We start from the raw sequence: 26,839 nt of genomic DNA on the forward strand, positions 1-26,839 counted from the left end.
AGCTGGTCCAAGCGGAGCACTCGCACACTTGAATCAGTAAGTGGCAGAGCCACTTACTCTCTGTGTGACCCTAGGCAGGTCACTTGCCCTCTCTGATCCTCATTTCCTTATCTGTGAAATGGAGAGAATGGTAGTACCTACCACAGAAGACCTTTGTGATGATTCAGCAAGTTAATATAGGGAAGGTGCTTAGCATGAGGCCAGCATAGTGTCAGGGATTGACTTGATGATGATGATGATGATGATGATATAAAAACAAATCCTCGGGGCCGGCCCGGTGGCGCAAGCGGTTAAGTGCGCGCGCTCCGCTGCGGCGGCCCGGGGTTCGCTGGTTCGGATCCCGGGCGCGCACGGACGCACTGCTTGGTAAGCCATGCTGTGGCGGCATCCCATATAAAGTGGAGGAAGATAGGCACCGATGTTAGCCCAGGGCCGTCTTCCTCAGCAAAAAAGGAGGAGGATTGGCGGATGTTAGCTCAGGGCTGATCTCCTCACAAAAAAAAAAAAAAAAACAAATCCTCTACATTCCTGTAGCTAGCAAAATTTATGAAATTTATGAAGAAAAATAAACCAAAACCCACTCTAAGGAAAGAGAAGGAGTTACCTGTCAGGCCACAGTCTGCAAGGCTGAGGGATCAGAATGGAGACATGAGAAGGACCCGCAGCGGCAGAGGGACAAGGAGCAGGTCCGGTTCAGAGCTAGAACTGCCGCCTACGCCTGCCATCTGGGGGTGGGCAGGTATCAGAGTGGGTGTCAGCCCTGAAGGTCCACACATGTCTGCAGGGTCGCCCCATCCTGTTCCCAACACACACACCTGGCCTTCGGCCCCGCTCATCCTGCCTTACAAAGCTCTGGTCAGCCCCCTCCCCAAGAAGACTGGACCCTGCTCCCCACACCCCCCAGCCCTGAACTGCATTCTTACTTCACCCTCTGCCAGACATGAAGCATTTTTACAAGCCAGAAGCCTTGGATGCTACATTCCTAGATCCCAACTTGCTTTCAACCAGGGGACCCCAGCCTGAACCAGCTTTAGGATCCTCTGCCCCTCGGGCACTGGTCAGTGAAAATCCCAGGCAATGAAACCCAGCCCTGGCCCCCCCCTGCTTCCACCCTGCCCCATATTTGAGGTCCCTACAAATTTGGAGACTGAGCTCCTTGCTATGTCCCAGGGGGTCGAAGCATGAAGAGTCATGGTAGGACATGAAGAAATGAGCAATGACCACAGCAATGTGCCAGACCAGACCCTGCTTGAGTCAGCGGGCTTAAGTACTCAGTGACATTGTGACCATAAGGTGGCCACTATGTGTGAAAAAGGACGGAGCAATCACTATCACCAGGAGTCAAGGCGCTTCCATGACCAGCAATGGCCCCCCCAACGGCCGGGATGGGCAAGTAGGGGCCTCCTTCAGTGCCTAGAAAAGGCCACCCATTCCTGGCTCAGGGCCGTTTGCCCAGTGTGCCCCTGCCTGGCACCCTCTCCCCTCTGCTCTGCTCCCTACCTTCCCTGGGGTCCTCTGTGAATCTCACGCCAGTCCCCTGGCAGTCTGTCTTCTAGTACCCTATTTACGTCCATCAGAAAGCTTACTGAAAGCTGTAATCACTTTGTTTTGTTTGTTTCGTTGTTTACTTTTTAATCTCTCCTACCAGAGGCTAAATTCGGGAGAGACGGAAATTTATGTGCTTCATTCCCCCGCTGTTTTCCCAACGCCTTGTTCACCCCTGCAGGGTGACCACATGTCCCAGTGTAATTAACACATCATACAGTCGCCCTCAGTGCCTGGCCCCGATGGATGCTCAGTGACTATCTGGGGAATGAATGAATGAGTGAACACAGGCAGTGGGAGCTGCTGTTGTGGCTCTGCAGCACCACGGGCCTGGCCAGTGTCTCTTGCTTTCCTAATCCTCCTGCCCCAGATCCCTGTGGTCTGAAGCCCCATCAGCCACCACCCTTGGGTGGAGAGAGTCCTTTGGACTCTCATCTGGCTGGTCCCATCTCATCTGTGTTAGCTCAAACGCCCACCCCTCCGTCCCCCTGCCATGCTGGACCATCGAGTCCTCTTCACAGGGCCACCTCTGGGCTGCCAGAAGCCACAGGCAAGGCTGGAATGGACACCTGAGAGCACAGCACATCGGGGAGATGGAGAAGAGAGGGAGAGAAGAAAGGCAGGAAAGGGGACCAGGACAGGAAGGCCCAACAGAGGTGATGCCTCAGAGGGCAAGGAGGGTGAGCTAAGAAAAGGCCCTTGGGTCAGTGCATGAACATCCTGCGAGGAGGATCTGCTGGGGGGCTGGGGGGTGCTCAGAAACAAGACTTCAGGAAATGATGCAGATATCGACAGACAGCAGAGATTTTCTAGAGAGCCGTTTAGAAGTGGAGGGAAGAGAGTGTGGGCAGTTGAGAAGGCGGGGCAGGTAGGTGTGCAAGAGAGGGGTTTTTTAATTTGCTTTTGAAGAATGATAATAACCAGCCCACGTGGAGGCTGAAGTGCAGGAGCAGGAAGAGGGCTAGTGAGAACAGTGGGGGAAAGGTCCAAGTGGGAATGGACCTGAAAGCCAGGGAGAAGGGGGGCCTCAAAGGAAGAGGGACGGATGGAAACCTGGCAGGTCTCTGAGGCAGAAGAGGCCTCTACGGAGACCTCGGTAAAAAGGCAAGTGAGTCCTTCTGCTGAGTGTAGGACCACATAATGCCCCATGCAAAATGGAAATGCAGGCTCCTTGTTGGAAAATTATTAGGAATTTCAAGAAGGTGACAGCAGAACATTAAACCACCTGTGGGCCCTTTCCCAGCACAGGACTCCGTGTGACTGCTCAGGTCGCCCACCCAGGAGGTGGGCCCTGGCTGTGCACAAAATGAGAAGAGTGGATGATGTCAGGAGACCAGGGGAGGTTTGGAGAGGCCAGCAAAGGCATGAGATCCTGGATGCAGGATGGAGGAAACCGGGGCAGTCTAGACTACGGGGAGGACCAAGGTAGCCAGTGCAAGGCTCCGAATGGGGCTGCCCAGCACACACCTGCAGCTCCCAGGACCCTGAAGTCAGATGGTTGGAGTTATCCAGGAACTGGATCAAAGCCTTTCCTCTCCAGCCCACCTGGACCAGTCCCACACCACTGCCCTGATCAAGGCTTACTACGGCTCTCCAGAAACTCCAGGAAAACACACTTCCTCCATGAGCCGGCCTTACACCTGCCTTTCCAACCAACTGTCCATCCTCAACGTGGTTGGCAGACTGAGAGCTTGTTTCACATAAGCTCTGAACTTCACTTCTCAAGATCCCCCCAAACATGCCCGAGATGGCCCCTCCTCCCAGCATCGCTCACACTGGACCCCTCCCTGGAATACCCTCCCTTGTCCCTTCCTTCCAGCTAAATCTGATTAATTCTTTGAAGCCCAGCTTGGGTCCTTCCAGGAAGTCTTCACAGATATGACACAGCCTTGTGACAACTCTCAGGCCATCAGTGGTCTTGTGTCCCTTTCCAGCCTGCGAGCACTCAAGGGCAATCGGGGGTGGGGACAGAGGTAGGACGCTCCAGTCCTCATCCCTGTCTGCCCCTGCAACACTGAGCACCGTAGAGGCTCATGCAGGTTTTCATGGTGATAGGATGAAGGGTGGGGGGGACCCCAGAAAGGCTGGCTTCCTCCCATTGATCTAGGACAAATTAAGTGGGGAAAAAAATGAAAGCAGTTATAAAACAGAATACACAGTATGATCCACTTTTGGTAAACTCAATGCATAAGTGTGTGTGGGGGGGTGTCATCAGGGGTTCTTTTGGGGTGGCAACATTACAGTGGATTTTTAAAAATTCTCCTTTGTAATAGCCTGCATTTTCCAAGTTTTCTGTAATTAGAATATCTTTATATAAGGAAAACATAGTATCAAAGGAAGGGAAGGAGAAGGACCAGGAGGCCGAGGATGGGGAGGCAGAGGTGCAGCCTGGAGGGAGTTCTGAAAGGTGGCGCCTCTCCCCTGCACCCCGGTGTGCCCCGCCCCAGGCGTCCTGGAATTCCTTCTCACCTGAAGCCAGGCTGCTCAGCTCCCTGGCAACAAATGTAGGATTTGTGCAAGTCATGGGGCTCCCTGTTCTATTTTTTCCCTCTCTCTTCCACTTTGTATTTTGTAAGAATCTAATTTTGAACTCTCCAGATGCCATATTTTTGATCTTTCCAATTGACTCTTTGTTGAAATGGAGTAACGGAAGTGCCATGTATCTTGTTAACGGAACAGGATAAAAAGGTCATGAAGGCGTGGAAAGCAGTCACTGTTCAGTGCCCCCCTCAGCCGGGTCTCACCTTTGTGCCCGTCCCCCCTCTGCCACCCTGCTTCTGCCACGGAGCTGAGATGCACAAAGGCCCCACTCACCTGCACCCCCAGGGGCCAGAAAAGCCGGCTCTTTGCTGCAATTGGAGGCAGCTAATTGCACAAGAGGTGGTAACAGGTAGGTAAGGAAGAGACCTTGGGACAAAAGGGAAGGTCACATTTCCTGACCCCTACTGCAGGGGTCCTCAACCCGGGGCAATTCTGCCCCCTCTAGGGACATTTGGCAATGTCCGAACACAGTTTTTAGTTTCTGTAATGGGGGAAGGGGTGCTACTGGCGGGCGAGGGATGCTGCTAAATATCCTACAACGTGGAGGACAGTCCCTCACAGCGGAGAACAACCCAGCTCCAAACGTCATAGTGCCGGGGTGAGAAAGCCTGCCCCACAGCGTGCTGGCTCCGCGCAAGCCACTTCACGTGCATCTTCTCATTCTAGCAGCAAGGCGGCCTCCCACTGCAACCCATCCGTGGGTTGAAGCACGTCCCGGTTTCTCCTCGGCACTGAGGGCCCGCTCGGGGCTTCTGCGCCATCTCATTGTTCAGAGTGGGGCTCAGGGGCCCAACTGCCCAAATTCAAATCCCAGCACCACTGCTCACGAGTCACGTAATCTCCCTGTACCTCAGCTCCATCACCTGTGAAATGGGGATGACGACTGCACAGGGTTGTTGTGAGACTTAAAAGAGTGAATCCACGTAGAGAGCTTAGAGCAGTGCCTGGGCCGGAGTAAGTGCTCGATAAATGGGAGGCATTAATACTACCCAGAGGAGTGAAGCGGATGGCTGGGCGCCGCAACTCACCATAACCGCAGCGCATCCCCACCACACACCAACACACTCACCTCAGCTCTGGCTCCCCCAGACCTCTCTGAGGCTGACAACCTGCTACTGTTATTGCCATCCATGTGCACAGCCCAAGAGGTCAGACGTATTATCCCCATTTTCCCAGTGAGGAGATTCTTGGCTCCACTGGGTGAGGGGATTTTCTTGAAGCCCCTCCATATCCGGATATGGGATCTGGGTATGGGATCCCCACAGCAGGGCAACAGGAGGAGACAAGACCCCACTGTGGGGAATTTGCTGGCCTCCCCTCCAACAAGGAGTCAAGCAGGACAGATGGTGCTCTTGGGACCCCCAACTCCTGACCTTGGTGAATCTGAAATCAGCCAGAGCATCTTCTACCACGGCCTTTGACCTCGCCAGGGCCCGGGAGCTGGCAATAGCCCAGGACAGGACCCAGCAAGCACCCACCAGGCCCTCTGAGATTCTGCACTGGCATTTTGAGGCAGCAAATTTGGACCCAGCCTAAAAATAAACATGCCTTCAGCTATTTTTATTACCAAGGAATACATGTCGTTGGCATCTATCAGGGATGTCTGGGGCACACACGCCTGGTAGCAAAAGAGTGGCCTGTACACTCTGACACTGTCACTTTAATGTGGATGCTTTAAAACAGCCAAGCCAGGAAGTCCTGCTGGGGCCGCGTTTCAGGATATACGTTTCAGCTGGCTGTGCTGAAGACCGAGGACAGGGAAGATGGTGGAGAGGGTGGGGGCAGGGGTTGGGGGGGGTAGGAGCATGAGCATGAGAACAGAGCATGAGGACCCATCCCAGAGGGCGGGGCAGCCCAGCAAGAGAGGACAGCCAGGGTGGCCTCCAAATCTCTGGTCTGGACCTGGCTCCACTGTGGCCTCTCCTGCTTGATGGCCCCGACCCCACCTTGCTTCTGCTGGTCTTTGAGGCCCTGTTCTCTGACCCCACAACTGACAGTCCCTGGAGAAGCAAAGCAATAAAATTGGCTGCAGAAACCAATGTCCAAACCCTGCTCTGCAAGAGGACGCTCCCCGAAACCCTCCCCTTTCTCATGGGCCTTCCTCTCCCCCTCCCTCCCTCCTTCATGAGATTCTCTTTCCTCTGCCAGTGTCTTCTAGATTTCCTAGAACAAACCTTCCTCCTCTCTCTCATGCCCAGGTCTGCCTTCTGGTTCCCCATCCTTCCTTCTCTTCCTCCCGCTCTCTTCCTGCTCCCACAGAGGAGGCGAACTCTGCTGGATGTGCACAGAACCCATGATGCCAAACAGCACATTCCTCAGGCCTGGACCAGGTCAAAATCTCCAAGAAGCACCCATTATAAACCATCCCCAAATCTCCATTTCTCTCCTTCGGGTCTAGGTCGGCCTGAGAACAACGGCACTCGGCCCTCTGCAGGGCACTGGCAGAGTGTGCAGGGTGCTGGCTTTGGGGTCAGCAGACCTGAGATTAAGCCCATCTCTGGGGCTCACCAGCTGCGTGAGCCTGGGACAGTGATCCGACCCTCTAAACCTCAGTTTTCTTATCTGCATAGTGGGAGCAATAATTCCTCCTGGAATTGTTGTGAGGAGTAAACGAGGTAATTCACAGAAGGCCTTTAGCACTGTGCCCAGAACATAGTGAACGGTCAACAAAGTGTCAATTTCTGTTATTATTACTGCCGTCCATGTGCACAGCCTCTGAAGCAGGAGTTCTGAATCCGGGGCTCAAACATGGGTCCCATGGAGTTTACGGAGTTTATCGAAATTAAATGCACAATGTTAAATGATTGTGTGTATGTTTGTGGGGTGGAGTCCGTGGCTATCATCAGAAGTTCAGCGGGGTCCATACCCCCACCCTGCCAAAGTGAGGAACCTGGGACAATATCGCATGGTGGTTAAGACTCAGAGCTCTGAGGTCTGACCACGGGGGTCCAAATCCCAGCTCTGCCGCTTACTGGCTATGTGACCTTGTAGAGTCACTTCGCTACTCCTCACTTCCGTTTCCATCCATAGTAGGGGGACAATGACAATACCTGCCTCCAGTGGCTGCTGAGAGTGCTAAATGACATATCGCATCTCAAGCTTAGAAGAATGCCAGGCACATACACATGATATATATGTGTGTGTGTGTTTCATGCAAAATCACACATACATAAATAATTGTATGTATTAATTTTTATTGTCAGGAACTGCTGTCCCAGAGCCTGCTTTTGACTTGCTTCACTCTCCTCCTTGCTTACTCCCTCTTGCTTCTCACTCTCTGCCCTGGAATTGCCTCTCCCTGAGCATTCCCTGCTCTTCAGCATCATGAAACACTGTCTAAGTCGGCAGAGGGAAGGGGCAGAGGATGGAAAGGAGGGGGAGGAAACCAAGTGTGGGGTTCAGCAGCCAGCCTGGTGGAGGGGGGCGGGCAGTGAAGCTGGAGGTTCAAGGGCTGGGGAATGGCAGGGCCCTGGGGACCGTGTCTGATGTGGAATCAGGAGCAGAGTCCAACTCCTGGGAGAAGTGGGCTAGCGAGAGTCAAGGGGAGTCCAGGCCTGGCCTAAGGTGCCAGGGCTCAGGGCCGGCTGGGGCCCAGCAGGGCATGGACCAGCCAGGGGGCCAGACACACCGCAGCCCAGCAGGCACCTGAGCGTCCGGGGTGCCCATATCCTGGGCCCAGGATGCTAAGCCCTGAGTCACCCTCTGGTAAGAATGGGGCCTCTCCACAGTCAGGCTAGGACAGGATAGGCTTAGGGTCTGGGGAATAGCATTGTCTACAGCTGAGCAGGAATGCGGACAGTGGAGAGGGACACTGAATAATCAAATTAGAAACATCACAAATTCCTGGAAATGAGGCTGAAATGACTCTGCTCTGAGGGGCCTGGCCATCAATGGTATTGGCAGGCCCGTTAAGTTCATGTAGATGCAAGGAGAAAGTCGTGCTGGCGCCCTCAGCCATCAGGGAAGGCACATTCCAGGATGAACAGGCTCACCCCCACCAGACCCATAGTGGGCAGCCAAAAGGCTGGCATTAGGGGATGTACTCAGAAACAATCCTGCTCCCTCACACATGATTTCTTTCAATGACTCCCAGCCCTCGGTAGTGATTAGAGGGAAAAAGACTGAGAAATATATGTTTACCCAAATTCTACGCTTGATCGGAATGAAACACACATCATTAGCCATAAAAGTAGGATTAAGACAACAGAGCATTATTTGCAAATGATCAACAGTCATGGGCACAGATATAAACATGTGCACAAGACGTAAATCTGAGCAATGAATGCCTACTTCTATTGCAACTAAAACACATTTCTTAAGTCCTGCCTGGATACCTTCATGCCTGAGTCTTCATTTTCACTTGATTCCTTGCCATTTAACGGATTCTATAAAGGGTGGACCAAGGACTTGTACATAAGCAAACAATATTCTGCCATGCTAGGCAGCCAGGGCCCCAGGAGCTGTCAGGCAGGGCTTCAGAGATCAACTTGAGTAGGCCATGAATTGGCAGCACCGGGTCACCTGGAAGCTCACTGGGAACTGCAGAAGCTTGGGCCTCACCCCAGACCTGTGGAATCTGAATCAGCCCTTTCACAAAATCCCCTGGTGACTTGCATGCACATTAAAGTTTGCCAAGCACCCATGCAGACCACTGTTTGTCAATCTTTTAAAACCCCGGGACCTCTTCTGATCCACATAAAATGATCGGTTCCTTCTTAATGTGATTTAAAATTTCAAAATAAAGTGAATACAAACAATTCAAAGCAATGGTTGTTCTGAAGATGCTTTTTATACTACGTATACCTCTGGCTTCAGGCTTTGTACTAGCACTTGAACTCAGCCTCACAACATAGAATATTTAACGCAATGCTACTCCCCCCCACTCCAGGGGTAGGGGGAGAGGCATTCCCCCTGAGCGCTGCCATCTGATGCCAGTCTTTGTGTCCTTTCCCCAGGCCTTTGACAGCAGCCATCATTTCCCCAAGAATCTCCTTTCTCCAAGTAAACACCTCAAAGTCCTTCACCTTCCATCTTGCAACATAAACTAAATCCCTCTTCATCCTGGTCATCCTTCTGTGGACTCACTTCAGTTTGTCAACGTCCTTCTTTGGGTAAGGGTGGCGAGTAATACATTTAAGATTTTTCCTTTTCCTTTACATTTAACTTTGTATTAATTGAAAATGCATTCTTATTGTAAAAATAACAATCATGGTACAAAATTTTTTTAAATAGAGATTATAAGATCATTTATAATCAAGCCATCCTAATATCCACATTACTAGCATGCTGCTATATTTCCCTCCAGTCTTTTTTACCTGTAAAAAATTCTTACATAGTGATTTACATAATGCACAGGCCATTCTGTGACCTGCTTTGCTTTTTTTGACTCAAACATTTTTCTACGCTACAACAGTCTTGGCCATCATCCTTAGCATCCTCCTCTAGTATATAACTGAGAAGTAAACTTGGTCTCCTGGTGTGATTTGACCAGTTCAGAAGAACCGAGAACAGTTTCTCCCACCAATGCTTTCAAATGGCAGCCCCACCACACTCTTCATATACTGTGTCCCATGGGGACCAAGTCCCCTCAGAGTTTCATGAATGAAGCTACCTCTTCCACCCTGTACTGGTGTCACTTACTTTTGGGGAGACCTACATGCAGAGGGTGTTCATTCATTTATTCATCCACTGGACAAAGATTTGTTGAGCCCTGCCATGTACCAAGCAGTGCACCAGCAGCTATTTTGTAATGGTGAGTAAGACAGCTCTGATCCCATGAGCTCATGGAGCTTTCATGGTGGCAGTGACCTCAGTGAGGCAACAGAGCACGGGAAGGGGAAGGGACAGACATTCAGTGAGAGCCCATCGCAGGCCGAGCACTAGACATACATCTATCAGCTCATCGGCTCCTCTCAATAGCTCTCCCTCTTTGCAGATGAGGAAGAGAAAGGTACCTGCCCAAGGTCACATGTCTAGGATTCAAACCCAGGACCGCCAGACTTCAAAACTCCTTCTCGGTTCCCTACATTCAGTCAGCTTATGAGAGGCTGTCTTTCTCTCCTGACCCTCCACGGGCTCTAGCAATTTAAAAAGGCCATTATGAGACACTCCCAACAATGTATTTCAATTATTTCACAAAAGAAAGATAAAAATAACAGAATACCTCCTGGTCTCGGGGGCGTGATTACATTTGGAAAAGGAGGGAGAAGGGAACTTTTCTACAGAAAAACACCAGCCGGGAGCACAATTTAGACAAAAGTGTAATTTAGACACCTTAGTTATCATTTGACCAGCTAACAAACATTTGTGCAATTTAAACCTTTTCAGAATCCACTCTGACAGCCAACTATCCAAGAGTTGACTCAGTGTGCTTCTTATCGCCACCAGACTTTGAAAACTCCACCTCCCCCTTCATAATTACTCCAGGCAATCAGCACCAACTGATCAATCAAACAAAGAAAATTGCAGGTTTGAAGCTTTAATTAAATCTATCCGGCACTATCTAATTAAAGAAAATCTTTACTCTTCTACATACTCCAAAATAGAAGGAACCCACTCCTTCGGGGGCTTCTACAAATAATTTGCCATGTTGAGGTCTTCATCTAGCTTACTTCGGAGGAAGAGCACAGCAGAGAGAAGACAGTTAGCCCATTCTCCTCTCTTTTTTGCCCAAGTTCAGGTAAATTCCAATATGGGGGGCAGCCTGTGGGAGAGGAATCATATCTCTAGAGGTTTCCTCTCATCCATCAGTGCCCTTTAGGATGGATGGCTCTGTGTCCAGGCTGCCTTTCTCCCGTCCCTTGTTGGACCAGCAGTCCATATGGCTGGAGGGCACTGACTCAGAACAGATGTAAAACACTGAGAACTTGGCCACCTCTTATTAGCACTGTGCTCATTCACCATACTGAACCTCAGCTTTCTCCTCTGCAAAATGGGACCAAAAAAGACACTTATTGGATTATTGAGAGAAGTAAATAGTGTGTCTGGGAAGCTTAAACAATCAAACAGAACTGGGAGGAGCAATACTAGGCACTTAAAGGGTAGAGCTTTGCAGCTGGTGGATATTTCCAAACCTGTCTTGGTTGGCAAGACTTCTTGTCCTCATTCCTCCACCTACCAAGAGCCTTGACAGCTTTCTAGCTTTCTGAATTTATCTATGGGCAGTGATGAATTCCTGATATGACTGAAATATAGCTGGACTGTTGGAACCGGGATTCTGTCACCTTTCCCCTTTGCTGTGTAGGGTTTACATAAATCTAAAACATGTGGCTGCAGGATTTGGAGAAGAGAGAGGTCGGATGTGCCTCTACCAATTGGGCAGGGCATCACGAAGCCCCCAGATCACTAGTTGAGAGTGCTTTGGAACAAAATAACCAAATTGTGAAGGTGGAGCCAAAGGTGTAGACTTTCTTCCTTGATAAGGCTGCTTGATAAGGCCGCCACTGTTTATTAAGGGATGAGAGTGGCAATGGTCATGAGGAGGACAGAGTCAGGAGGATACGGTGAAAGCCCTTGCCAGGTGCAGAGAAGCTCACTGATATAAACCTCGTGAAAACATATTCTCCTTTGGGCACGATTGAAGACACTGCACTGCCAGCCTCCAAGATGCTCAAGGGCATCATGAGGTCAGAAATTGCTTCTATGACTTCACCAGCCAGACCTGTCTACACTGTCTTCACTGTCTTCATCATGTTACTCTGGGAACCCGGTCCGTGCAGCTCCTGGGGGACAGGTGCCATAAGGTGTGCCTGAGCGTCTATCATGTCACCTGGAGTTACCAATGAATATGCTTCCTCTCTCTTAAATTCCCTTAATAAAACGTGCTTGGCCCTGAGAAAGGAAACACATGTAAGACACACAACCCAACACAATGGGTGCCCTGGAGCCACCTGAAGATAGGTGGAGACACCAAACTCACCTTGTTTCAGGTTTTTACTCAAAAGTCACCATCTTAGTGACAGCTTCCTTGGCCACCCTATTAAAATCTCAGCCCTTACGCTTCATACCCCTTCCCTGATGTGTATTTTCTTTTCAGGGCTTATCTAAGTAGTTTTCAAAATGAGTGGAATCTGAAAGACCAAAGATAAAAGGAACTGCACATAAGAACTGTACTCTAATGGATAAAGTTGTTTCCCATGGGGGTATGGCTTAACAATTCTGATACCGCTATACATATATCCTGGTATTGAACAATTCAGTAAATGGATGGCAGATGGTGGGAGCCAGGTTTCTCACTGTTGGAGTGGAAGGTTCCAGATAAGCAAGGGGAGGAGGATAGAACGATCCATGTGTGAATGGCTTAGAGTTGGAGACTTCAGTATATACAGAGGGATACATATAAAAATATTTATAGATATGTGTATATATGTGCACTAGTATACACACACATATTTCCTTGCTCTGTCAGCTGAGAGGGCCTAGAAGCAATGATATTCCAATAGTAATGAGTATACACAGCACCAGATCTTGGTTTCTAACACCATTTTCCAATTAAAGGAATCAAAGCTCATTTTTCCAAAGAGCTTTGGTGAAACAACAGCAGTAACAAGAACAACATCAATAATAAAAACTGACAATGATGGAGAAATGTCAAAGGAAACAGAAGCCAACTGAAAGAGTTCCCAATGGCCAAAGCTGGAACAATTTGAGCAACAAAATAAATAAACTAGTATTGGATTATAACCCAAAGTATAAAACAAATGTCCATGAATCCATATTGATATAAATAAATTAAAAATGGGGGAAAATAGACAGATATCTCCTGCCGAAGAATTCCAAGTAATTTATATAGATACTCTGCCCTCAGGATGAAGCATAACTCTCCACTCTGCAGGTATGGGCTGCACATAGTGACTTCCTTCCAAAGAGGATAGTATGGAGGGGGGATAACTTTACAATGGAGGAGCCTAACATGTACGACCTCAGCCAGGTGATCAAGGTCAACATCAACAGGGATAAGTCATGGTGATAGTGAGTATCCTTGATACGATGTGATGAAAACGTGGTCTTCCTTCCAAAAACACATTACTCCAGTCCAGTTATGAGGAAAAACATCAGAAAAATCCCAACTGCTGAAGGACATTCTACAAAACACCTGACCAGTACTCCTCAAAACTGTCAGTCATCAAAAACAAGGAAAGTCTGAGAAACTGTCACAGCCAAGAGGACCCTATGGAGACATGATGACTAAACATAATGTGGTCTCCTGGATGGGATCCTAGAACAGAAAAAGGGTATTAGGTAAAAACTAAGGAAATCTGAATAAAATATGGACTTCAGTTACTAATGATAAGTCGACATTGGTTCATTGTGACAAATGTCCCATACAAATGTAAGATGTTAATAATAAGGGAATCTGGGTGAGGGGTATATAGGGACTCTCTGTACCACCTTCACAACTTTTCTGTACGTCTAAAACAACATCTATTTATTTTAATTAAAAGATTAACCTTTAAAAAGTGAAAAAATAAAAGATTCCCCTAGCTCTGGTATTAAGGATAGACGGAAGGTGACAAAGGCAGGGAGACCAGGTAGGAGGCTGTTGTGATCATCGAGGCAACAGATGATGGTGGCCTGGAAGGTAGATGAAGGTAGTTGGAAGAGGTGAGCTTTGGATAGGACAATAATGACAAGATGACCAACATTTACTGAGCACTTACCACGTTTCCAGCATCTTCTACATACTTCATGCCTTGTAGGGTAGTTGAATGCTCACAACTTCCCTATAAGGTAGTTACTACTATAATCCCAACTTTGTGATGTAGAAACTGAAACTCAGAGAGAAGTGACTTCCTCAAAGTCACACAACAGTAGAGGCAGAGCAAGGACTTGAACCCAGGCAGACTGGTCCCTAAGCCTCTCTCCTAACCACCACACCACATTGTGTGCTCAGCTGGGGTTGCAGAAGATGGGATGAGGGATAAGAACTACAACCAGAACTACATTTTTGTGCCAAGAAGAATCCACCAAAAGTCAGGAGCACAAAAAATTGCTTTTAAAATTATCACGTCTATGGGTCAGTGGCCTAATTTTTAGGCACAAAGTCCAGACCATCCAGGAGCTTCATCTCCCCAAATGCAAACAAGACCAAGTGTCAATTCTAGAAAGCTAATGGACTCTTCTATCTAGAATCTACACCTACCTCTAGGTTCTAAAACAAATTTCTAAATATCAAGACTCAGAGCTTGCAATAGCTAAGTAACTAAGGAAACACTAGCTACAGTGATAGATGAACCCCAGACTCTCAGACGTCTAGGTTTGTATACAAATTCATTTCTCACTTATGTAAAATCCAATCAATCAGCAGCAGTGGGGAAGGGGAGGTTCTACTTCATATCGTCATCCAGGCATTCAGGCTTCTTACATCTCCTGTCTCCAGGGAAAGAGAGAGAGCAGAAGATCACAGGAGAGTTTTTCTACACCAAGCCTGGGAGGGATATACATTACTTCTGTCCGCTTTTTACTGACCACTAAGCCACATGGCTGCACCTAGATGCAAAAGAGGCTGGGCAATGTCATCCCTGGCTGGGCAGCTGCTTCCCCTGGACCACTCTACACTGTGGAAGAGAAACGAGAATGATGATGGACACTTAGCCTTCTCTGTGACACTGCTTAACAGCCATTGGAAAATAAACCCTTATGCCATAGACAAATGGTGGAATTGTTGAAAGAGCCAAGAACAGTACCTAAGGAGGGTGGAAATAATCCAAGAACATCGAGGGCATTTTATAATCCTGCTATATACATCTCGGGCATCACTGAATCATACAATTGCAGAGCTGGAAGAAGCTTTGGAGTTCTTCTAGGCTTAAGTCTTCAATTTATAAGTCAGGAAGATGCAGCTGGCCCTAAGGAGGGACAGGACTCGGTGAAGATCGCAAACAACCAGTTGCCGAGCCGGGACGGAGCCAGGTCTCCTTGCCCCAGTCCTGGCTCTGGATACCATATCGTGTGGCAGCTCAGACCCACCCAGGGATGCAATAACTTGGCTCTTCATTCACTTAAAAGCTGAGAGTGGGTTTACTTCTATGTTTATTTTAATTCCAAGGGAGAAAGGATCTCAAAACTTAGGAGATGTTTATTTGGGTACCATTTCGGCTGGCAAAGAAACAGAGTAAAGGCTAGAATTACACGTCCAAACCTGCCTCTACACTGAGGACAACATCCCTGGGTTACCAGGGTCCCTGGCGCAGTAATTTCTGTTGCCCCAAAGGTTCAGGGAATAAGAGTTGAGGATAAAGAAGGGGGCACTTCCCCATCTCAGCAACACCCCGTCAAGGACCACTTGTGAGAAAGAGGCAGATGAGGGTCAAGGGGTGGCCAACTCCATTCTAGAGTAATGACCAACACCTGGTAACACTGTGGGCAGGACCGATCATGGGGAGGGCTGTAGGCAGCACAGCCTTTTGGCCCAAGACTCAGGCTCCATGGGGCTTTAAATTTTGGCTGCTATTAAATAGCAGACTTGGCAAACAAGCAAGGTGAGGCTTTGCCACAAAAAATTGACTTTGACCTTGAACCACAGGGTCCTGCTGTGAATGGAGAGATTGCTTAGGACTCCGACAATGCTGCCCACCTGGCTTTGTATCTCACCTGCTGCCAAGCCCTCCCCCACCATGTCAGACCAAACCCACCCTTTGGCATCAGGCGATGGAGCACATGGCTGCCCCATGGGTCACTGCGATTGGCTTCCCAAGCCCCAAGCTGGGCAGACCCTGCATCCTCCCCTCCTGCAACCCCCTTCAGCCCTGGTGTAGTTGTGTCCACCTGTGTGAACTTGGGTGTCAAGCAGATCTGGGAGTTTGAATACAGCTGCCCCAAGCCATGTAGCCTCTTTGAGACTCAGCTTCCTTAGCAATAAAAATGGAGGTAGTAATGCTCACCTCCGGGAAAACTGTGAGGATTAAATGAGATATGGTACACAAAGCACCTGGAGCACAACAGGTTACTATTTATTCCAACCCCCCGACTCTCCTCCAAGTCCATCGAAGTCGTCATAGCTCACCGTTCAAGGGGAAAAACAGAATGTTTCCCCCCAAAAGTCCTGCAGTTTTTCTTGGCCCAGTGTTGCTCCCCAGGTGCTCTGCGCCCACAGTTGGGGCCAGTGATCTCACTGGGGACCACAGAGGATCCCCCCAAGCTTGCCTGGTGAAACATCATGAACAAAACTGACTGCAGAGACCCAGAAAGACAGGCTGCTGCCCTGTCGCAGGCAGCCCCGTCCAGCCGTATCCAGTGGGCTTCGGCCTCTACACTCTTGAGCCGACTCCTTATTAATCATAGATAACTTTCCTGATTAAATGCAAAGCTCCTACCAACAGGTTTGCCTCTGGATGGCAAATTTGCCAGCATTTAGGGTGATTCAAACATATTTACTTTTCAGATGTGAGGGGTTTGATAAAATCCATAATGCCTTTGGCCTCAAGCCCTCTTCCTATTAATTATTAAACCCTTGTGTGTTTCGAGGGTAACTGAATCCATGTTTCTAATTAGTTTACACTTAATTCATCAGAACAATTTTTAAAGGGCTGATGGATGTCCCAATAAGCCTCATGGGCAGTTTAATGAATCTTTATTTAAAAAGAAATTGGACACACACCAAACTGTTAACAGCGGTTACCTCCAGGGAGCAGAGCTGGGACAAGGATCTGAGGAAGGAGGCACTTGGATTTTTTTACTCCCTACATTGCTGCTCTGCTTGACTTTATTTAAAGGAGTAAGTTCCTGTTACTTTTACTATTTTAAAGAAACTGCTTAAAAAGGAAAATGGAATGAATTTTTTAAAAGGAAATGGAATGAATGCTAATGGATCCAAAGCAGTGAGAAGGCATCTTGGTGTGGAGAAGAAAAGCCTGGTTTCTCACTCCAGGAGACCCGTGGTCCACTCTTCTTTTAGCCACAGAGCAGCTTAAAAACCTTAGACACTTACTCAACCTCCGCAAAGAAAATTGATACTACCCACCTCATGGGGGCGTTGTTGAATTATTAGACAATACATGTAATGCTTGTTTAAGGCCTTTTGGTGTGTCCCTACTTCCTTTAGGACATGTGACAAGCTCTCCAGCATGGCATATAGGTCCCCTGATGATCTGGTCCAGCCACGCCCCCATTTCCCCATCACATCCCACCCACCATAAACCCATTGCCATTCTGTGCCTCATCTTTCCCTCAATTTTGACTGGACCTGTGCACATACTATTCTCTTGACTTGAAACACTTTCCCCATCCCTCCCTCCATGCCCTATCACTGACCCCTTCCAGGGAGCATTCACTCCATAAATATTTTTTGAAGACCTACTATGGGCCAGGCCCTGGAGATCCAAAGGAGAGTAAAACAGAAATAGTCCCTGTAGTCAAGGAGCTTACAGTCTCACAGGACACGGGCATAAATCAAATAATCACACACACACACGTGAATCCATGAAGGACAGATGCATGGTAACCTGAGGGGTATCACAGGAGGGTATGACCAGGTTGAGAAGTAGGGGTGTCTCAGAGGATTCCCTGGGTGAGGAAGTGACACGTGAGTTGAGATGTGAAGGATGAATAAGTGATAACTAAGCAAAGGGGCAGATGGAGGGAGGGCATCCCAGGCCCACAATCAGCATCTACAAAGATCTCCCCAAGACTAAATCAGGTTCCCCAGTCATAGGATGGAGCATCCTGGACTACCGTTGCCTGCTGATTTATCTGTCTCATCAAAGAGACTGTTCCTTGAAAGCAGAGACAAACAGTTGTATCCCCAACATTTGGCGTTCCTGGTAGGCATTCAATAAATGTTGAATAAATGACCAGGAATGAATGAATGAATGTGTCTATCCTGGTGGCTGGCCCATAATAGGTGTTCAGTGTCATCCTTTCTTCCTTCCCTCTTCCAGCGTCCTCTCTCTGTTTCAACCTATAGAAGGAATTCTCCTTCTTGCCTATGGCTCCTTCCAGCCACCTCCTGCCCACAAAAGCAATTCCCAAGGCACTCCAGGGAGAGGACCATCCAAGGGCAACTGTATTGACAAGCAAGGTACACTCTTTAAGGAATCCAACAGGCAGGTCCTTTAGAGGCCTCTGCTGTGATACATATTTATAAGAAGACGGTAAATCTGGAAAATTTGTGGATTTTTTACAACTTCCAAACAGGTGTCTAATGTCAGTTGAGTGAAATCTGTAACCAGCTCCAAGTGACTAAAGCTGCATTGCACCTCAGGCTGACGACAGGCTGTGTACTGTCAGTAACGAGGGAACGAGTTGTAGTGTTTCCCATAACTTGAGCCCAAATGTCTACATTCAGGGATGCTTAGCTGTGCTTAACTGGTGCAGTCATCACCAGCGCCCTATAAACCCTCCAATATGCAGTGATGCAGTTTATTAGCAACATCTCCATAGATAATGTTTGTTCGTGTTCCATTAGAAAACTTCACTCCACATTAAACTGCAATGCAATAGGATGTTTGCCAGCATGGAAAGGCCATCTAATTGTGCAAAAGCGGAGATGTGCAGATTGTTTCAGAAATTCATCTAGGCAGGGCTGACACTGCATTATCTGGAAGGCTCTTTGCTCTTTTCTTGCTAATTTCCAAACTCCTACAGGCTCCTGGCCTTCAGGACCAGCTCCTACTCCCGTTTCCCACCCTGATCCATTATGAGAAGAATCTGATCAGCTTCTATTGTAAATTTAATTTCAAGCAGCCAGACGCTGCCTTCTGGCACCCTGGGATGTTGCCGCGTGTGAATAGCTCTAGATGAAATGCGAGATGCTTTCAGGAAGATGGCTCTGAACTCCTGGTGGAGAAAGGGAGTCGTTGGGAGATGAATGGCATCTGCATATAGAACAAGCTGTGCGCAGTGTGCCTATTGGCGCCTCTCTTCGTTCACGATGCCAGGTGCCGCTGGCAGGACATAGCATCACTGAGAGCTCCCCATTTTGCAGAGGAGGAAACTGAGGCTCAGATGAGAATCACTTGTCCAAGGTCACTGACATAGAAATAGGACTATAACCCAGATATGTCTGATGCTAAAAGCCTTACCTCCTCAGTCACCCTGTCTTGGAATTTCTTAACCTCAGCATTACTGGCATTGGGGGCCACATAACTCTTTGTTGTGGGAGCTACCCTGTGCATGGTAGGATGTTTAGCAGCATCCTTAGCCTCGACCCATTAGATGCCATAGGCCCCCTCCATTTGTGACAACCAAAAATGTCCCCAGCCATTGCCAAGTGTCCCCTGGGGGTCAAAATCGCCTTTAGTTGAGAACCAATGCTCTACAAATTATAAATATATTGGAAGGTTTCTTTTTTTGTCTTTTCACTGAATTGTGTTTTCTAATTTTTTCTACAACTATACAAGTATTCCTCTTGTTTATATCTCATCACAATTCAAAGCAGTTTACACAAATTATTTCATTTAATCCTCGCCAACCAACCTGTACAGTAGATATTGATATACCCACTTTATAGATGAGGATACCGAGAATAAGAGTCGAAGTGATTTGCCTATGCCAGATGGGTAGGGAGGAGCTGGCATCTGGTCCTCAGCTTGCAAGATATATATTTCACCACATGGCTCTGCCACAGCAAAACTCCCAGCCTCAGCGATCTTAGAATCCAACCAGGAGGGAGGCTCATTGTTCACCACACAACCCATGAGCAAGCAGCTGGAGAAGGTGAGTTTTAAAGGGGGTTGGGGATTGGGGTAGGGAGGCGCCTTTTCAGCCTTTTGCTGGAATGCATCCATAAATAAAATGAAAAAGATCAGAGAGGTGAAAGTAAGGAGAGAAAAGAGAGATGCATTAAAATGCACAGACAGCAGAATTGCAAAACTTATGCCTGTCAAGTTTTAAACAATAAACACAGAAAGCCCCGAGGGATTCAAGCAGAGAGAAACTTGCTACAGGCTTCTTGGCAGTCCCACCCCACTGCAGGGCTACCACTGGATCAGGAATGCCCCTGAGCCCAATCCCTCCTTCAGTGTCTGTCCTCCACCCCTGCAGTTCCCTGCTATAAAAAGGCTAATGGATGGGCCACAGATGAAGTGTCAAGACAGGCACCAAAGCCCCCTAGCATAGTCCGAGGTCCTAGGTCCTAGGAACAGAAGGGCAGGAAGGAGCAGATAATGTTTATGGAGCACTTAGGGATCTGCAGCAGGTGGCTCGCATACAACAACCCTGGAAGGTGAGTCAGTGTCACCTCCATTTTACAGACGAGGCTCAGAGAAGCCAAACCTCGCACAGGTCACAGCACTAATAAATGTAGAACGCAGCTGGGTGTAAATCTAGGTGTGCCCCACTGTGCCCTACTGTCTCACAGGAAAACACTGTGAGAGGAGGTGACCTACCTGTACTACTAGATGAATAAAGAAAAACATCAGTGCAGCAAATATCCTGGTATGCCATGAAAACACACTTTACTGGAGACAGGAATTCACTGCAGGCTGAACTGGCTTGTTTTCTGCTTCCAAGCCAGACACTGTGGAGTCATCCTCCACGCCTTCCTTTTTCTTATTCCCACTCCAAAGTCCCTATAAATCCACCCTAACTCCAAGGACAACTCTTTCCCATAACATCATACGAATCCACGCCATCTTCTCTCTTCATTGCTCTAGTCCAGGCTACCACCGCCTCTTGCCTGGCCCAGCAGTCACCAGCGTGGCCCCCACCCCAGTGCATTTCCCACACCCCAGCCAGATCGTGCCAAAATCCTCTGCTTAAAAACTTTCATTAGAAGGCATCTACCAAACACCTACAGCCAACGTCATACTTAATATTGAAAGACTGAATGTTTTAAGATCAGGAACAGGGCAAGAACGTCCATTGTCACCATTTCTATGCAATATTGTACTGGAGATTCTATCCAATGCAATTAGGCAAAAAAAGAAATAAAAGGCATCTAGATTGGAAAGGAAGAACTAAAACTGTATTTATTCACAGATATTAAAAAAAACTAGTAGAACTATTAATAATGAGTTCAGCAAGGTTACAGGACACAAGATTAATATACAAAAACCAACTGTATTTCTATATATTAGCAACAAATAATTCAAAAATAAAATAAAAAATAATTCTACTCATAATAGCATCAAAAAGGATAAAAATCTTAAGAGAAGTTTCCAGTTTAAGGTGGAGAGCCAAGACAACACGTTAAACTCCCCTTCAACTTGACTCCCTAAGTTCTCATGGGAATAATCACAGGTATATAAAAAGAGAGAATATATACATCCATGTTGGAAACCAGGAAAAAGAGGTGGTACCTACATGCTACAAAACACTAAGGAATTTCTACAAGATGCATGGCCAGTGAGACCTGATTAAGAAAAAGGATAACGAGACAAGATGTTGACAGAGAAATGCAGCTTAAAAATGTGTTCTGAATAAGTAACTTTAACCACTACCGGAATAAAAATCACGGGAAAGGCAAAGAAAACTTGCACCTGAAGATAGAGAAAAGGAAATAATAGTAAGGATGGTTAAAAACAGTAAGTATTAAATATCATACAAGAGCAAATATATCAGTTATCACCTAAAAATGTGAGTGAATTAAACTTTTCTGTTAAAGAATAAAGACTCTCAGGGGAGATTTAAAAATACAAATCCAACTATAGGTTATACTAAGAAATACAGCTAAAACAATGACATAGAAATATTAAAAATAGAGAAATTGGCAAAGACGGACTCAATAAATACAAAAAAATGAAGGTGGGAGGCCGGCCCGATGGCGTAGTGGTTGAGTTCAGCACGCTCCAGTTTGGCGGCCTGGGTTCGCAGGTTCAGATCCCGGGCGTGGACGTACACCACTCATCGGCCATGCTGTGGCAGTGACCCACATACAAAATAGAGGAAGACTGCACAGATGTTAGCTCAAGGCTAATCTTCCTCAAGCAAAAAAAAAAAAAAAAACGATGGTAATATTAGTATCAAAGTAGAATTTAAGGAAAAAAACATTTAGAGATAAAGATAACTTTTATATTGAAAAAATACAAAATTCACTCTGAAGATCTAATGTTTAAAAATACTTGCATGCTGGGGGCCGGCCCCATGGTGTAGCAGTTAAGTGCACGTGCTCCACTGTTGGCAGCCCAGGTTCGGATCCCGGGCATGCATCGAGGCACTGCTTGTCAGGCCATGCTGTGGCGGTGTCCCACATAAAGTGGAGGAAGATAAGCACAGATGTTAGCTCAGGGCCCGTCTTCCTCAGCAAAAAGAGGAGAATTGGCATGGATGTTAGCTCAGGGCTGATCTTCCTCAAAAAAAAAAAAAAATACTTGCATGCTGAGGAGTATGGCATCAAACTATAGAAAGTAAAAACTTAGAAATAAAGGGAGAAATTGACAAAAACAACAGTGAAAATGCAAAAACAATACATTGCTTATCCTTGACAAACATCATTTATACAATAAATAAGAAATTAGAAAAATGACATAGTAGTAATAATATGAATTTTTTCACCCTTCAACCACAGGATATATGTTCTTTTCAAATACTCAGAGAACATTTGCAAAAAAACGATCTTATACTGAGGGAAAAAAGTCAACAAATTCTCCAAAGTAGAGATCATAATCTGATCATAATGCAATAAAACTATATAATAATTTTTTAAGTATAAAAAAATATTACTGGAAAATCAGAGGAAAAAATCCTAGAGTCAAGGCAGGAACAAAACTGCAATTAGAGACTATTTCTAAAATAACAACCATCCATCAACATTTATGGGATATGGTCAAAGTTGCACCTAGGGGAAAACGCCTCTTAATGTTTTTATTATCAAACAAGAAATAATGAAACTAATTCAATTCACAAAATCGGCAAAAGAGCAACATCAGCCTAAGGTAAGTGGGAGAAAAGAATGAACAAAGATAAAAGCAGAAATCAATAAGTTAGGTAATAGGGAAATAACAAAATGGATAGCTCTAGAGTTGGAACTTTGAAAAGACCAATAAAATAAGCAAACTTTGGGCAAGACTAATTGAGGAAAAAGAAACGAATCACAAACGCACAGGAGCAGATGCAAGAAAGGGGATGTGGTCCCAGATACCGTGGAGGTGGAAAGGTTCCATGGGAAAGCTATACACAATTCTGAAATGAACCAAAATGAGCGCATCAGGAAGACGTCAGAGGTGAGGAGGCCAAGCAGGGACGACCTAGTGAAGGTACAACCCTGGGCGTCTCCTCCTCAAACATGGCTGGTTGACCAGAGTGGGCTGTGCTGTGAACACATCCAGGGCCTCACCTGCCAGGACCACCTCCCCAGGTCATGGAAACCCCCACCCCTCCAGGCCAGAGCAATCTCACCTCTGAAGGGTCTTCTATACCTCCCTCTCAGAGCCAGAAAACCCAAGTGTCAGAAAATAGAGGTTTCACCCCACATGTGTGGACCCTGCCTTAAGAACAAGGAAAGCTAGAAGAGAGAATTAGTTGACTTTTTTCCCTCCGTATAACATCATTTTTTTGTAAATGTTCTATGAGTATTTGAAAAGAACATATATTCTGTGGTTAAAGGGTGAAAAAATTCATGTTATGAATACCATTCAATTTTTCTAATTTCTTATTATCGTCTGAATGATGTTTGTCGAGGATAAACAATGTACTCTTCTCACATTTTCACCATTGCTTTTGTCAATTTCTCCTAACTCCAGTGGGCAGAATTGCAGATGCCTCCCATCAAGTACCCCGTGGGCCTGATCTGACTCTCTGTCTTTCAACAATCATTCAATATTCAACAAAAGTCTACACAGGTGCCCAGAAATGGCATCACCTGAGCTCAACATCTGATGGCGAGGGCTCACTCCTTTGTGACTTCGTCAGTATCATGGTTTTAAGCACTATCCAGGGCCAGTCTCCTTATTTTATATCTCTAGCCTTGACGTCCTTGAACTCTAAACTGACATATTCAGGTCCGTGCCTGTCTCCCTCATGAGCGTGTAACCTCTGTGAAGACAGTGGCTTTGTTTTGCTCACTGCATATGCTCAGCACCAGGGCCAGCCCGGAACACGATAGATGCTCCTGAAATGTTTGTGGGATGAACGAGTGGAAAGGACTCCAGTCCCTTCACCCAAGTGTCACTGAATACCTACTGTGTGCCAAACCCTGCTGAATGTCAAGGGAAGATGGACAAGCCCAGTCCAACTACTAGTCACAGGGCCCCAGATGCCCCCACCCCTGCTGAAGGCTTGGCAGCCTCACCTCTGCACTGCCTTGAGACAGCGGGGAGCAAGAGAGAAGAGAGCTGTCACTGTCCTGTAAATGTTTGTGACCCTTTCCAGGAGCTTGCAAGCCAAGGGCTCAGAGGCATTTTAAACAAAGCCTTAAGGTTAAGGGCTTGGCAGGGAACCCTCATTAATGCACCACTAATTAGCACCCCGGGCTTCCCAGGGCTTGGCTGGCAAGCCATTAGCCCTTTGGCTCCTGGGGTAGCCCAAAGCCTGGCTGGCAGGACCAGGACGAGGCTTGTGACGGAGCACGGCAGGCCACCAGGTCAACAAAACCTGGAGAGCCATGGCTCTGGGGCCTTTACCTTTGCCCCAGAAAAGTCTGCCCTTTCTGCAGAGGCGGTAACCCCCCTCCCTGTCTCCCTCCTCCAAGTGAACTCTCCATCTTGGGAGGCAGCTCAGGGGTACAGGAAAGCAGTCTCACCCTCTCCATAGTTTTCTCTGCCATCAACCGTGAAGGGTTTGAGTGAGTGGGAGCTTCTCCAAATTCCTGATTCTACACCCACAGCCAAGGTCATGCAAATACAAGGCAAATTCCAACAAACTATTGATGGTTTTCAAGTACAGGATGCAAGACACAATCTCTATTAGCTTTCAACTCATATCTGCTGGGTCCAAAAGGAGAAAATAAATATTTCTGTGTGTGCGAAGAATATACACCAACAGATATACACACATACACATAGACATGCAAAACCAGTTTCAATAGAAAGGCTTGAATTTCTCTTTTATGTTTTCTGTCTAGTCTCCCCAAATGTCCTACTCATCAGTTTTGCGTATTGGGTACTTCTAGGCAGCAGAAAGGAATTGGGAAAAGTAAAGAAAGCAGAGGAGTTGAGGGTGGGCCTCATAAAAACAGAGGTCTTTGTTGGTGACCATAATCCTTTCACCCTAGTGGGTCCTTCCTCTCAGCGAGCTTGGCCCAGGGCCCCGCTGTTGGCTATGGGGAGGAGCGCAGGTGGTACCTGGTTCGCAGGTTCTCTGGCTGGGGCGGGCCATCAAACACCGACAGGACGTCAAAGTCCTCCTCCAGCGCGAAGGACTGGAATACGAGCTGGATCCTGTGCTGGTCCTCTGCGGTGATGGTCCACGTGCAGTTGGCGTAATTGGGGTAGCCGTACGGGAACCCCGGACTCTCAACCGTCCCATTGGGACCCTGCAGTTGGAACGTGCAGTTCTGGCCTGCGAGAGAGAAAGGGAGCAGTTCAGTGCGGCCAGAAGAACTCCAAGAAGCTTTGAGAGAGACAGGAGCGATGTGTTAGGGAATCATTAACCCACTTTTCCAAGTGCTTCCTCTGGGCCAGCCCCATGCTTGGCACAGACGGAGGGAAGGTGGGTGACTGACAAGGACCGCGAGCTTGTGCCATGCCGTGCCCTGTGCAGGTGACGACATGTGCACCGTTGCGTTCCAGCCTCAGAACAATACTATGAGGTGGGAAACTAGGGCTCAGAGAGTTTGAACTAAAAGGCAACCAGACCAAGCGGAACTCAGGCTTACCCTTTACAACATTAAATGCCAGAATGCCAATTTCAAACCTTCCCCATTTCCCACAGCCTCCTGACTCCCCAGGCCCCTCCTCTCAGCTACTGTCTTCTCCCACTCTCCATAGAAAATAAAAGCCGTCAGTGGGGATGCCCTTCTCTTCCCAACTCCAAACCCATCTAGCCTGCCCCACACAGTCTTCCTTCCTCCTACAGAGGAAGTACCCCTCCTTTGATCTAAACATAATCCTTCTATGTGCCCTTTGCATCCCATCCCTCCCTAATCTTCAAGAACCTTAGATATGTTTCCCTCTTGCGTATGTTACATCTGTTCAACCGTTTCCTCTCCACCAGAACCTTCCCATTTCAAATGTGCTCAAGACTCTATCATTAAGAAAACAATTTCCACTCCACTCCTCATCTCCTTCCAGCCGTCTCTCTCTTCTCCTTCACAACCAAATTTCTAGAAAACACAATCTGTCTGTACTTTCTGTCTCCATCTCCTTACTTCCCACTCACTCTCCAGCCCTGTCACTTCTGCCTTCTGGTCCTATTGATCCACCCAAACAGGTCTGCTAAGATCATTGATGGGTCCAGAGGATATTTTTCCGTCTCCATTTTAACGGACCTCTTCCTCGGCTGCCTCTCACACTGTTGCTCACACACACCCTCCTTCTAGAAACACTTCTCCCAGACCAGAGCATCTCAGACTTCACTGTGGACACACTGTGCATGCACATTGCCAGGGGACCTGGCTGAAATGGAGATTCTGATGTTCAGATCGACAGCATCTGTGTAGGGCCAGAGCGTTTGCTCCCCTAAGTGGCTCCCTGGTGATGCAATGGTGCTGCTGCCCGGGGACCACACTTTGAGCAGTGTGGGCCCAGGCTTCCTTCCACACCACCACACTCTCTTTTCCTCCCACTGATCCTTCTCTGGCTCCTTTCCAGGCTCAGTGTTGGGCTTCTCCTCCTCTCTCCCTAGCCTAGAGGACCTCCCCACTTGTGCACTGATGACTCACAACTTCACAGAGCAGGCCGGACCTCCCCTCTGAGCTCAGACCCGACATCGCCTTGGG

At 47.6% G+C, this 26,839-nt stretch overlaps 1 protein-coding gene across 2 annotated transcripts in view; it reads right to left on the reverse strand.

The window, feature by feature from the left end:
- CSMD2 (CUB and Sushi multiple domains 2) overlaps positions 1-26,839 on the reverse strand; it is a 606,380-nt gene that overhangs the window by 520,857 nt on the left and 58,684 nt on the right. For both annotated transcript variants that reach the window (XM_058553610.1, XM_058553609.1), the window contains exon 2: positions 25,245-25,461. In XM_058553610.1, the coding sequence (XP_058409593.1) occupies positions 25,245-25,461 (217 nt within the window). The remainder of the gene's footprint in view (positions 1-25,244; positions 25,462-26,839) is intronic.

The sequence above is a fragment of the Diceros bicornis genome, chromosome 13, assembly GCF_020826845.1.
Source record: "Diceros bicornis minor isolate mBicDic1 chromosome 13, mDicBic1.mat.cur, whole genome shotgun sequence".
Lineage (NCBI taxonomy): Eukaryota > Metazoa > Chordata > Mammalia > Perissodactyla > Rhinocerotidae > Diceros > Diceros bicornis.